Source organism: Prenolepis imparis, unplaced genomic scaffold (genome assembly GCF_030444845.1).
Source record: "Prenolepis imparis isolate NDT839.2.m4 unplaced genomic scaffold, iyPreImpa1.0 SCAF_7, whole genome shotgun sequence".
Taxonomy (NCBI): Eukaryota; Metazoa; Arthropoda; class Insecta; order Hymenoptera; family Formicidae; genus Prenolepis; species Prenolepis imparis.
The window spans coordinates 687746-703241 of NW_028141165.1; the positions used below are offsets into that span (position 1 = coordinate 687746).

At 29.1% G+C, this 15496-nt stretch overlaps 3 protein-coding genes across 3 annotated transcripts in view; all 3 read right to left on the bottom strand.

Moving 5' to 3' along the window:
* The window catches only part of Slip1 (SLo interacting protein 1), a 171254-nt gene that overhangs the window by 84414 nt on the left and 71344 nt on the right, over positions 1-15496 (bottom strand). The window lies entirely within an intron of this gene.
* On the bottom strand, positions 456-3786 carry LOC145938799 (uncharacterized). Its single transcript, XM_083042557.1, has 9 exons — positions 3584-3786; positions 3178-3300; positions 2899-3016; positions 2189-2465; positions 1526-1636; positions 1359-1449; positions 980-1125; positions 636-768; positions 456-509 (listed from the first exon to the last, which is right to left on the bottom strand). The coding sequence occupies exons 1-9, from the start codon at positions 3725-3727 to the stop codon at positions 456-458; spliced, it is 1197 nt and encodes a 398-aa protein (XP_082898683.1). The 5' UTR covers positions 3728-3786.
* LOC145938936 (uncharacterized) lies at positions 4471-6952 on the bottom strand. Its single transcript, XM_083042859.1, has 8 exons — positions 6903-6952; positions 6638-6755; positions 5888-6152; positions 5407-5523; positions 5238-5328; positions 4939-5081; positions 4650-4779; positions 4471-4524 (listed from the first exon to the last, which is right to left on the bottom strand). Exons 1-8 carry the CDS (start codon positions 6945-6947, stop codon positions 4471-4473), a joined length of 963 nt encoding a protein of 320 aa, XP_082898985.1. The 5' UTR covers positions 6948-6952.

Consider the following 15496-nt stretch of genomic DNA (forward strand, 5'->3'; position numbering starts at 1 on the left):
TTACACACAATGCCTTTTTCCTATCGGTCACTTTTGTGTCTGATTATTCTTCCATCGTCATCGTAAACGCGTTTACCGCTTCCCGTGAAAAATGGCGAATGCGATACGAGAGAGAGAAAGGATACATATAGTTCCGCCTGTTTACATCAGCGGATCTCGATGGTTGAGCTTCAGCGTAGCTTAATGGAAACGCATTTGCGTCGTTTGTTGACTCATTGTTTGTTCGTCTATCAAACCTTTCTCGCAGCATATTTGTCTATTATCATTATATATATATTAAATATTCTAAAATTAAGTAACAAAATTGTATACGAAATTGTATTTCAATTATTCAAACAGTTCAATGCATAAAAAATAAAATTAGCGCTGTTATAGCAAAGAAATTTTTCATGGGCATTTATATCTTATACTTGCGTTACGAAGTGCAATATATTATCGGAAAACTTCTATTTGTACTATTGTTGCGTAGAATACATAACGGTGAAGTAGGATATCGACGCCTTCGTTAACTAGAATCAGATATATTTTGTATATAGTGTTGTCTATCGCGTGTCAAATATTATGTAAATATGTGTGTACATTCGTAATACTTCATATATATGTATACATATATAACGTGTAATAATTATTATTACCGTGGCGAAAAATTCTAAGGATAATGTAGACACTCCGCCAAGATTTAAGGTTAAAACTTTGCTACAACTTTGCAAGAGAAACAATATCAACCTTTGTATGCGCAAAGGTGCTACGTACCATTCAACATTGTAGCTATAAAATAATAGTTAGATAGATAAATTCATTATTGAGAAGAAAATATAATAATCTTCAACATATGCGTATGCACTTTATGAAAAATATATTAAGATATAATAATATAATAAGTTAATATTTATTAATGAATATATATATTGTATATAACCCGAGATCGCAAAAAATATTGTACTGGTATATACTTATTTTGCGAACATATATTTCTTACGCGGTGAAAAATACGTCGTTATTGTGATCCGTAAGTTCTTGACCAGCATAGTTAGCAAAAAACAAGTATATAAAAATGATAGTTATACATATGAAATGCAGCAAAGCTTGATTAATATCATCTCCATGTAACACAACCTCAGACATCTAAAGCACAGTATTGTAATTAACATTTTACATATATCAGAAAGAATAGATAAAGAATTAAAATTTTTTACATAAACAAGACGTAGACGAAATTTCTTTTTTATTTTATATACATTATGAGATTTTGCAAAGTTCTATTTTTTTTCAATAAAAGTTATTACGAAATGCTATGTTATTGGTCTTTTTAATAATAAATAATTTATTAATAATATAACAAAAAAAAAAGAACTCACTGCGTAAAGATTCAAACTCAAACAAAGCACACCAACTACTATTGAAAAGAAATGTGATATGTGAAGACAGGAAAATAAAAATCTGGTGAACCTTTAATAAGAAAAAAATATTATTATATCTATATAATATATTATACATATATAATTATTATTAGATAAATACTAACTCGATAGCTGTACGATGAATGTCTACGGCATAAACTATTTCTTTATGCATTACAGCTGCGTTCTTTGGGCAAATATTGTTCCGCATATTTACTGCTTTCTTTATACGGTAACTATAAAAAATTTATCTACAGTTATATTAATTTCCTACACGGAAAAAATGATATGCTGATACAACGTGTATTTTATATTCCCGTAATAAATTTTGTTAGTTATTATAAAAAGAAAAAGATTTAATAAGAGAATATTAATTTGTTAAAAATAGTTTTATGTGTCTATGTAAATTCGCATATTATTTCGCTAAACTGCATAAACCACAAAAGAAATTAATTCTTATTCCGTCATCGAAACAAAGTTTTGTTGCAAAGCAAAATGCATTTACTAAAAATGAATTATATTCTTTAGTAAATATGTATATGTTTCTACAAACAAACAAAAATCTGTCTATTACATCAACAAAACATCAAGTTTTACTTTAGTATCGAATAATTCACTTTAAAATATTAAATTAATCACTCATGTATAACATCAAATGCAACGATAATTTTGACGGCAATTTTTTTTTTTTTTTTTTATCTATTAACAAATCTCTATCAGAAAATAGATAACATTAAACAATATTTTGTTTAATTTTTATATTTATTCCTTCACATTTATTGCTTCACCTGGCGATTCTAAACATTCCACAAGAATGTTTAAGATACGCAATGAGCATCAATCCTGTTCCAACCATTGCAGTCGCTCCAATATACGATGATAAATAAATGTACAGTACAATTAAATATAAATATTTTTCTTGGTCGACTAAATATTTAGGCATAAATTTGTACATTATGCGACGTGACTGAGATTCGTTTATATGTAGAGCCATGCCAAAAATGTTCGGCATGATTGATAATAAAAGGATTGTCAAAGTAATAATTAGACCGCATATATAAAGCACTAGAAATATTTAATAATTAATAAATAAGAAACAGATTTTAATTACTTTTTAATTATTTTTAACCATTTCACTGCTTGGATCACCGCATATTTTTGCAGAATATTAATTAAAACATCTTTTATTATTTAAAATTTTTCTATCTTTTTAATATAATAATTAATACAATTCATTGTGAAAATATTTCCATTCTACACACAATTTTGTTTTCTAGTATAATTTTATACTCTATGTGTTATTACATTCGTATTAGTCTGACATAGAGAAATATGACGGCTGATATAGAGAAATATGTATACTTATATTATATAGTAAAATGGTTAATTAAGCTCATTTAATTAACGATTTATACATATATATTGTATCATGATTGTATTTTGTTTTACAATATATACATATATACACATCAATATAAATAAATGTGTTGCGACATACCCATAAGAATAAAAGTAAGACGTTTCATATTATCTCCATATTTCTTTATAATAATAATTTCGTTGTCGTCTTTTAATTCATTACAAATATGCTGAAGTGTCTCCAAAGGATTTTTCACCTATTGTATCAATTATGCTTTTCAGCGCACAATTCGTTATAATTTTTCGAGACAAATGTTGTATGTAAAGACTCACTTATATCGAACATGTTCATTTCGTGTAAAAAAAAAAATAAAAAAAAATAAAAAAAAATAAAAAAAAAAACCAAATTTTAACTTACAAGATCAGTTAAGTTAAACCAAAAAGAATTGTACATAACCGCAAACATAGTAAAAAGCAATACTATACAGAGAACATTGATGACAAGATCAAGAGTGAATTCTGCAGTGACAAATACTGTAAGCTGCAATCAATAAATTTGTTTAAAAAATAAAAGAGCTACTATTTCATAAACTAACATAATCAATTGTTTTTCTAAGACAATTAATTATATGTAAAAAATAAAAATAAGACAAAAGTTATGATTATACTATTATATAATATAGAAATTGTATATCATATATTATATATTATTAATTTATAAAAATAACATCTAAAAGTTGTCTAAACAATTATGCTTAACTCGCGCGCACGCACACATACACACTTATGTACACAAATAGCAACGATTTAAAATATGAATGTACCTGAACTATAATAAAACTAATCAAGATTCCGAAAGACAAAATCAGTTGAAATTGAACGAGTCTTGATCGCTCATAAGGCCATAAGCCAATCGTGAGCAAAAGTATCCGATGCAAACTAAAATGCCGAGTATTTATGCAGATCATCACTTTGCGAAAGTCGAGGCGCGTCTGACTGCAAAGGCGACGAAGGGCAGTGTATCCCCTCCTTTCGAAGGATCGATATAATCGAGTATATTATAGAATTTTCGACTCTGCGTAATATAGCTTATAGCTTAAATTGCGTAATTCAGTATAAATGATAATAAAACGTGGTGGACAAAGAACCATATAATATTGAAACACTCGTAATTTCATGTCTTCGCTCGAAAAGCGACGGGGCGATTACGCGATCGATAAAATTGACGCCGAGAGAGAAAAATTTACCACAATTATGTATATCTCCCACAGAAAAATATTTTTTTGAGACAATTTGTTGATCGAAGTCTGCGCAAGCGTACTTGTTCTTTCTCATCGCGAGTAATTTCATTCGACTCTATACATTCATACGATACGTTTCTTTCTTAAGGAAAATGTCAATCATATATGCTAAGATATCCATTCTCGCCGAAAAAATGCAAAGTATGTTACCAATTGCAATATAGAAGGTTGATATACATTAACAGCATATAAGTAACGTACAAAATTTTCCGAAGAATGTTATAATGAGATAATGCAGGATTTAATAATATGTAAATCAAATAGTAATATATTATTCACTCTCTTCTTGCTTCATAGACAGCCCGCGGTATGATTTAAAGACACAAATATTAATATTTTCGATAACTTTATTCAATAGTTGTATCTACTTTCTATATTACAAATTGTAACAAATAATCGTATGTCTTGTGTTATTCCTGCGTAGAACACATAACGGTAAAGTAAGATAACGATGCCTTCGTTAGCTGAAATGAAATACATCTTGTGTAACTTCTGTGTTGTGTATCATTTTTTTCAAGTATACATATATTATGTTTATGTGATAGTACGGGGTTAATATAATGTGTAATGAATAACTAATAACTTTTACCGTGGCAAAAAGCTCTAGAGATAATGAAAAAATTCCAATTTTCATGCTGAAAGTTTTGCTACCCCTTTGCAAAAGAAATAATATTAGCTTTTGTACATGTAAGGGTGCAATATACCACTGAACACAGTACCTAGAAAATAATAGCAAAAAGTCAATAATTGGATGAAAAGCAGTAATCTTCAGCCTACGCGTGTGTAAAACATGTGCAAGTTTTATCTTTGTTAAAATTAGTCAAAAGTTTATCATATGATACATATATATACATATATTTAAGCAGTATATCTCTTACACGGTGGAGAAAAAGTGATCATTGTAATTTATAATTTCTTGTCCGCCATAATTAGCTAAAAACAAGTACAAAAATATGATCATTGCAATTACAAAATGTAATACCAATTGTTCAGTATCGCCTCCATGTGCGTTCACAGCTATCTACAACACAATATTGCGGTCAATCTTTATTTAGGTGTAACTTCATATAGTTTTACATAGCAATAATATTATAAAAAAAGTTTTTCAATCCTGATATCGTGCAATGTAAGACACTATTCGTACAGAAATAAATTTTACAACGTGAGAGAAACTCACTGCATAAAGATTAAGACTCAAACAAAGCACAGCAACAAGTATCAAAAAGAAATGCGATCCCTGAAAGCTGTACAATAAATATAAGCAGAACCTTAAAAAAGAATATAAAATATTGTTTTACATATGTATGTTACATTATATAATTATTATTAAATGTAAATATACTAACTTAATAGCTTTACGATGAATATCTACAGCATGAATTATTTCTTTGTAAATTATAATTTCGTTCTCCAGACCAAAATTTGTCGGCATCTTTATCATCAATGCCTTCTCGATGCGGTAACTGCATAAATAATTTCTTTTTTTTGTAAGTAACTGAACTTTTTTTTAAACACGAAGGAAAAGAATTTTCTGATAGTAGGTATATACGTTTTAAATTGTTATAGTGAAATTTGTCAGTAATACGGAAATGAACAAGATTTGTGAATATCAATTTTATTAAAACTAATATTTAAAAATATGTAATTATTTATATTAATATATAATTATATTTTTATATTCAAATTGCAGTAGCAACAAAGATTTTACTGTCATGGCAAAATTCTTGTTTTCCCGTGTAAAATTTTAAATGACAATAAACATACAAAAAACATACACATTTTGGAAAAATCAAAACTATTAAATTAATTCCTACATTAATTCTTCACCTGGCGATTTTAAGCATTCCACAGATATATTTGCCATATGATAGAAACATCAATCCGGTTCCAACTAGTGCTGTCGCTCCTATTAAAAGAGCTGAGTACATGTATAGCAAAATTAGATAGACATGTCCTTCTTCGTCATTAAAGTATTTAGGTATGAGCTCTTGCATCAAGCGTGGTTGTGTCGTGTTTATATGTAGAGCAAAACCAAGAATGCGCGGCAAAATTGACAGTAAAAGCACAATAATTGTGATGCAAATAAAAAGCACTAAAGATTAAGAAAAAAAAAATATATATATATATATATTTAACGACGATATTTAAAAGAAAATATTTTTAAAAATGCAATACATATACAATAAATTATTGTTTTTTAATTTTTCAAAATCTCATATGCATATTTTAAATGTCATCATTCTGCTAATCACTTCATTATCCAATATTTTGACAAAATTAGTGATTGTTCGGTCTTTTAACATAATTTTTTCTTGAAATAAATTAAAATAAAACATATTATTGAAAAAAATATTAATATTCTATTTATGTTTTATTATAATTTTTTTTCTAATGATATTTCTACATTATAATAAATAAAGATATCATTCATATATATTTAGATTAGATAGCAAAGTGTTTAATCAGGCTAATTTAGTGTTTATTAGGAATTTAATTTTTATCATAATTGTAATCTATTTCACTTTACGATTGTACTCTAAGTAGCGATGTACAAAATGTCAAAAAATGCTGTCTTACACAAAAGTACAGCCGCAAAAAGTTTCACATTATTCCCATATCTTTCTATGATAGCAATTTCGTTCTCGTCTCTTAACTCATTACAAATGTGCTGAAGTTGCTCAAATGAATATTTCACCTATTGTATCAAAATATACAGATTGGTATTTGCCTATATACTATACGTTATCAATTTTGAAAAAGATTGTTGTGCGTAAAGATTTATTGTTATTATTGTTTTATTAATGTTTTATTATCGAATAAAAAATAACAACAATTAACTTACAGCTTGAATGTTAATTCGGCATGAATTATATTCAATTGCATACATAACAAGCAGCAATACGATAGAAAGAACTTTGATGACAAAATCAGGAGTGCATTCTGCAGATATAAATACTGTAAGCTACAATCATTAAAAATTTATTTAGAGAGGGGCATTTTGCAGATATAAATATTGTAAGCATAACAATAAAAATTTTTATATTTAAAAAATAATATTAAAAAAGATATTCTTTTTTTTTAAATTAATTATATTGTTGATATACAATAATCAGCTGCTTATGTATACATATATTATAATTTAGAACAAATAAGTAATAAAAAGATAATTTTTATCATAATATAGAAAAATATATATATATATATTATTTTATATTGTTAAGACTAGGTACATAGGGACGTACATACATCTCATATATTTATTGATATTATTAATATCATTAATAAATATATATATATATATATATCATATTAAATTAGTCGTTATAAATAAAAGTATGATTAAGAATATAGACATACCTGAAATACAATAAAGCTAATCAGAATACTAAAAAACAAGACTAGCTGAAATTGAACGAGCCTTGATTGTTGAAAAGGCCATAATCCAACCGCGAGCAGAAAAATCCGATGGTACGTAAAATATCGAGTCTTTATACAGATCATCACTGTGCGAGAGTCAAAATATGTTTGAGCGGAAAGATCGGAGAAATTCCGCATATCCCCTCCTTTAGAGAGAGATCAATAAAATAAAATATCTGAAAAATTTCCGTATTGCAAGATAAATTCTAGCGGACACAATTGTCTAATTTAAAATAAACTGTAGAGATAAGATAAATGTAAGATAAGTGGGCACAAAATATAATCGAAACGCAATTTGATAACTGCTAAGGGAGAAACGGAGCGCGATTACGCGATCGATAGGGTTGACGCCGTCACTAAAATTTATAGCGTTTATTTTCTATAGAAAAAAAATACATTCTTGAGACAATTTGTTGATCGCAGTCTGCGCAAGCGTACTTATCTCTTCTGAGCGCGAACAGTTTCATTCAATTGTACACATTCATACGAGACGGTTCTTTCTTTGGAAAAACATAACATTCTTTGGAACAACATTTCTTAAGTTAAGTGCCGAAATATTAGTTATATATATCTATAGATATATATCTTTCGCCAATAAAGTGCAATATGTCCTATTATATGTGTGAATTGAAATATAAAAGCTTGATATATACATTTATAGCTGATAATTAATTCAAAAACTTTTCCAGTTGTATTAAAGTATTATACACACGTGTATCTTTATGTGCACATATGTTTACTTCTTATAGTATTGCAATGAAAAAATGGATAAATAATTATCAAAAATTAGATTACTGTGGATTTGTAGCACTTTTGACTGTTTAAATAATTGGAACAACAGAAAATAAAATTAACACTTTTTACAATATACATACATATATTATTTCAATGCAAAATTCGTTTGTATGTTTATTTAAATATATGTATATTTACGTGTGTACAAGATATTTAAACTTTATTAATAACATTTTATAACATTTATAACATTTTTATTGCAAAAAATATTGATGTACTATAGTGATATAATAATTTATTTAATATATAAGCCAAGTAATATATTTCTCACTCTCTCCTCTTGCTGCATAGACAGCGCGCGCGATACGCGATTTAAAAGAACAGATATTAATATCCTCGGTAACTCTTAATTTTTTTCAGCAGTGTTGCATTTACTTTCTACATTGCAAATTGCATCATACAATTGTAATATACAATCGTATAATCATTTTTTGCATTATTGTTGCATAGAATACATAATAGTAAAGTAAGATAACGATGAATTTATTAGCTGGAATCAAATATATCTTGTGTAACTTTAGTGTCGTGTATTTCAATCATATAGTACGTGATGGGATGTTAATGTAATATATTATGAAAAACTGATAACTTTTACCGTAGCGAAGAACTCTAGAGACAGTGTAATTATCCCGCCCATCTTCAAGCTCACAGGTTTTTTACCTCTTTGCAAAATAAATAATATCAGCTTTTGTATATGTAAAGGTGCAATATACCACTGAACACTGTACCTATAGAAAGTAATGACAAGGAATCATAATTTGATAAAATATAGTAATCTTCAGCCTACAAATATGTAAAACTTTAATACCAAGCTTTATTTTTGTTAAAATTTATAAAGAATTTATCATGTGATACATATGTGTGTGTGTGTGTGTGTGTGTGTGTGTGTGTGTGTGTGTGTGTGTGTGTAAACAATTTATCTCTTACGCGGTGGAAAATACATGATTGTTGTGATCTGTAATTTCTTGTCCGGCATAATTAAATAAAAATAAGTACAAACACATGACTACTGCGATTAGAAAATGTATTATTAATTGTTCGCGTCCATGCGACATGTTCACAGCAATCTACAACACAACATCGTGATCATTCTTTATGTGTATTTTATATAGTTTTACAGCAAAAAGATTATAAAAAATGTTTCTCAATTCTAATATCGTGCAATAAAACACTATTGTACAGAAATAAATTTCACAACGTGAAAGAAACTCACTGCATAAAGATTAAGACTCAAACAAAGCACAGCAATTAGTATCATAAAGAAATGCGTTCCCCAAAAGTTGTATATTAAAAATAAGCAAAACCTTAAAAAAAGAATATAAAATGTTGTTACACATATATGTATATTACATTATATTATATAATTATTATTAAATGTGTAAATATACTAACTCGATAGCTTTACGATGAATATCTATAGCACGTTTTATTTCTTTATAAATTATAATTTCGTTTTCCAAATTAATATTTGTCAGCATCTTTATCGTCATTGCTTTCTCGATGCGATAACTGCATAAATAATTCCTTTTTTTGTAATTAACTGAGTTTTTCTTAAACACAAAGAAAAAGAATGTACTATACCGATAGTAAGCGTTTTTTTAAATTATTGTGGTAAAGTTCGTCAGTTATACGAAAATGAACAAGATTTGTTACGAATATCAATTTACTAAAACTAATATTGCAGCAATACATGATTGTTTTTATATTCAAATTGCAGTAGGAACACAAAGATTTTCCTGTCATAGTGAAAAATTCTTTTTCCCGTGTGAATTTATTTTAAATGACAATAGGCATACAAAGTTTTGTTATTTGAAAGAGTCAAAACCAAGGTAAATATGCATAAAAGATTACACATCACCGATTTTATCAGAATTTCATCCTTTATAACATATATCAAAATAAAAAAAAATAGTTAACTTTTTATGCGTATTAACCAAAGTCAAAACTAGTAAATTAATTCCTGTATTTAATTCTTCACCTGGCAATTCTAAACATTCCACAGGCATATTTGAGATATGATATAAGCATCAACATGGTTCCAATTATTGCTGTCGCTCCTATTAACAGGGCCATACCCATGTATAGCAAAACTAAATAGAAATATCTTTCTTGGTTGATCAAATATTTAGGTATGTACTCTTGCATCACACGTGGTTGCGTCGTGTTTACGTGCAGAACAAAACCAAGAACGAATGGCAAATATAGCAGTAAAGCTATTATAATTGTCATGCAAATGTAAATCACTAAGATAATAAAAAAATAAACATATAAATTAGTGTTTTTAATCTTCTGAAATCTCATGTTGTGTAAATTTCAAATTTTATTATCCTGCAATCACTCTTTCCCGTCCGCAATACTTTTTTAAATTAGTGATTAGAATGTCTAATTTTTCAATATAATTTTTTGTCTTGAAACAATTAAAATAAAACACATTATTAAATAAATATTAGCATTTTATTCATTTTTTTTATAGCAAACTTTTATAATTATATTTCCACATTCTAAAGAAATATCATTCAAACATATATTTAGATTAGATATAGAAAAGTAGTTGATCAGGCTAATTCAATGTTTATCATGAATTTAATTTTTATTATGATTGTAATCTATTTCATTTTGCGGAATGTACAAAATACCAAAGATGCTGTCTTACACATAATTCTAGTCGCATAACGTTTTCCATTATTCCCATATCTTTCTATAATAGCAATTTCGTTCTCGTCTTTTAGTTCGTTACAGATGTGCTGAAGTTGCTCGAATAAAGACCTCACCTATTTTATCATTAATATTATGACATTTGCTTCGTTATAAATATTGAGAAAGATTGTTGTTGAAGTTCATTTTTATCATGTTTTATTATTAGAAGAAAAACAACAAAAAAATTAACTTACAGCTTGAGCGTTAATTAGAAACGAAATATATTTAATTGCATATATAACAAGGATAAATACGATAGAGAGAATTTTGATAACAAAATCAACAGTGCATTCTGCAGATATAAATACTGTAAGCTGTAATCAATAAAAATTTATATAAAAATTAAAAAAGATATTTATTTATTTATTTTATTAATTATATTGCTTATATATAATCAGCTCCTATTATACATTATAATTTAGAACAAATAAGTAATAAAAAGATCATTCTTATGCGAATATAGAAAAAATATTAATATTATTAACAATAAATATATGCATCATATTAGAATAGTCGTTACAAATAGGGACATATAATTGAGAAAATATACATACCTGAAATACAATAAAGCTAATCAGAATACTAAGAAACAAGACTAGCTGAAATTGAACGAGCCTTGATCGCTGATAGGGCCATAACCCAGTCGCGAGCAGAAAAATTAGATGGATGGTAAAATATCGAGTCTTTATACAGATCATCACTGTGCGAGAGTCAAAATATGTTTGAGCGAAAAGGAGTCGAGCAAGTTTCGCGCATCCCCTCCTTTCGAGTGATCAATAAAATGGAATATTTTTTTAAAATATTCCTTTTCCAGTGTAAATTATCTAATTCAGCATAAATGCGGTAATGCAATGTAATGGACAAAACATTATCGTAATCGCTATTTCATGTTCTTACTTGGGAGGAAATGGACGATTACGCGATCGATTGACTTGACGCCAGGAGAAAAATGTAATATAACGCACGTTTATTTTTCACAGAGAAACATTCATGAGATAACTTGTTGATCCAAGTCCGCGCAAGCGCGATTGCTGCTCTTTTTCAACGTTGTTCTACGTACTTTATTGCAAGGTGTGCACTTATAAGCTTGTTTTTTGTGCAAGGTATATGTTCCATCTTACATACTGATGTATCAGCTATAGCTATAAGATTATTGGAGGTAAAGTATTATAGTTTGTTACTTAAAACTTTTTATACTTGTACCATCTAAAATAATATGCAAAAAAATTATATTAATGTATGTAAATAATTAATTTTGTTTATTTCCCTTGAAATTTTCAGCATCGATCGATATTCTGCTTCGTCGTGTTATTTAATTAATTAACTTTTGAAAATTATATTAGACGATACCTCATCTCTTATAAAAAATGTGCATATTCGCGCGAATATTAGTACCTTTTATTGACTCGCTCTTATTATTAATTAATAGAGATATTCACGTGATATATATTTGTTAAAATTCACCCATTAAACGCTTTTGTAGATTATGACACGGTACGTTTCAACGTGTTCTTGCCTTTCGTAGGGCAGATACGGATCGCAAATGGAAAAGCCTTTGAGAACCGTTATATCCTGTGAGGATATTCATGGTTTTCTCCTTCCGGCTTCTTTTACTCTCTCTTCTCTTTCCGCCAGACTCTCTTTATCGTGTCACTTTCCACGACCATATGGTCGGATATTTCCGCCGTTGTTTGCGAAACGCGAAATGTCATCGAAAGACGGCGGATGACGCGTCTCTGACATAAGAAAGAAAGCGAAAGCGCCACGCACCGAGCAAAAAAAAAAAAAGAAATACTTTGCAATCGTGAAAAGAGAATGAAAGTACTATGTCAAGATGTAAAAGCTTCACAGTTATGAAGACAAATAAAAAAAAATGTAGCAAAACGAAGAAAGTTTCACACTTGTAAAAGAAAATAGAAAAAGATGTAATATGATTTGAAAGAAGATGAAAGTTCCACGTTGTGTATATATATGTATGTATACAGTATGTATACAGTATGTGTGTGTGTGTGTGTGTGTGTGTGTGTGTGTGTGTGTGTGTGTGTGTGTGTGTGCGGGGGGGGAGAAGGAAATTTACATAGTTACAAAATGAAATACACAAAAATGCACTCTAGAGAAAAGAGTTTTGTAGTCACTAAGAGAGATAAAAATAAATGTATAGCAAAATCGAACAGAGAGAAAAATTTACGCCAAGAAAGAAGCCTCACAGTTATATAAAGTAGAATGGAAAAGAATATAATAAAACGTCTGAGCATCGCAAGAAAACAAAGAAAGTAAAAGAAAAATTAATAAAGATGAAGAAAAAAAATATAAAAAAGAGATCATATCTATTTCTTCGACTTTTTGATATACGAAAATAATTTCTTGTTACAAAACTGTGAAACTTTTTTTTAACAATTGAACTTGAAAGCATATTTTAAACGCGAACATCGGATGAACGCGTTTGCGGCTGTGTTTGTAGGGAAAAGATGGAAAGGCGGAAAGAGATCCAAAAGGGGAGAGACAGTTGACGGAGAGAAGGAGAGAAGGAGAAAACGAGAAAGAGCATGACAACACACGCCTGTCGGCGTTGTGTCGTCAGCCGCGATTAAAATGTAAAGGGATTCATGCCGCGCAGCCAATTTATATGCGTCTGGCTAGGTTCGTTCTGAAATCGGTCGGATATCCACCGCCGTCCTCTCTTTCTCTCTTTTACTCTTTACCCCTCAGCTTTTTCCCAACACCCATCCTCCATTATTCGCGCCCGTGCTTCTTTACATTCGATCAATTCGAATCTTCGTCGAAATGTATGATTCTGTCGACGCTTCGCCTCGTCGCCTGTGTGACAGATCTTTGAATTAGGATCAACCATAATTTGGCGCGCCGATGTAGGGTAGATATATCAAATGTAGCAATGCACATACAGCGATAGTAACGATAAAATTTGGAACCTATTCCAGATTCTGGCGCGAGATATTGAACTTTGAGAAATGAGATAAATGCGCGATGAATTCCGAAACTTTGCAAATTTATTTTCTTTCACGTTGTTTTTCTTTCTCCTTGGAAAATTTGTTTAACCTTTTTACTTTGAAAGACATTGGGATTTGCTATTTTAGTACGTCCCCCTTTCCTCTGCCATAGAAATAGTCAAATATTTCTAACTCTCAAAAAATATTTTAAAAAATGAAGTTTAATTTTTTATTTTGTCCCTTTATAATAATATAATAATTTTGTCAGTTTTAGGCAATATATATATAAATTCTGTATAGAAATTCTCCAAAAAATATTTTTTCTTATAAAAAATTAACTCGTTTCACATACATTTTGTATATAATTGATTATATTTTCAATTGTTATATTTTATTTTTGCGATTCCGCGGCTCTTACAATTGGTACAGTTTGCATTCAGAACTTTAGAATAAACTTGATGTTGTAAACAAAATATTTTCGTATCAGCGAAAAGAAGTAAAATAACTGATAAGACTTTTTCGACCTAAGAAGAAAGCTGCTACAAGTTTATTTTAAATATTTATCTATCGTCAGCTTGCCGAAGAGAAACTCACCGAGTTATAGAGTTAATTATATTGACTTAGCGAGTTTCTTCAGCAAATCGACGATATGAACTTTTGCAACAGTCTTTTTCGATTTACTGCACGAGTACTTCATTTCATTGTTCGTAACATGATGTACTGGCTGTATCTTCCACAGCACCAAGAAAAATGAGATTCGTTTCTGGCAAAGAGAATCTTCTTTTCCTCTTTATATACTTTCTAGACGCAACAGAACGTTCTAGAAGCAACAGAAGAATATTGAATAAAATTAATTGAATAAGATTATAAAAAAATCTATAGTAAAATATAGTTGCTAAACGTGATTCGTAATATATGTATAAATAAATTTATGACATTTATTTGTTTTAAAATTTACCATAAATTGATAAATTTCACAATATTAATTGCGTTACAATATTTTTGCAAGTTATAATTTTAATGGGACAATTTCGCTATTTAAAATAAAATAAAAAATCTATATTAATTTCTTGTATTTTCTCTCTTTGATCTTAATTCGCGATCTCTGTAACTATAGGACTAGGGGCATCAGCTCGCGGGGAAATGTGCGAGCGTGAAATGTCGAATTTTCTCGCAAAATCCAATCTTAATCTCGATCCGAAATCGCCCAAATATCTCTTCCTTCCCCTATTCTCTCCCTTCTTGTACCCTTGGTACAAGCTGCTCCTTTGCATTCGATGTATTCAGCAGCTCGCCCGTCTCGCGGATTCGGGCGTGAATCTGTCGATATTCTGTCGGATATGTTGGGTTTTGAAAGGAAAACATTACGGCGTCGCCTGATATCCCTATTTTTCCTCCCAATTTCCACTCGATACAGCCGACTGATCGAGAAAAATATTCTCTCCTTGCACAAGTTTGTAAATTCCATGAAAACGCACGTATATTCAATGCCATTGAAATGTATTCTTGTAAAGAGACGAACCGCACGAGCCAACGAAAGCGAATCTCTTTTCAGTCAAAATTCTGTTTCTCTAATACC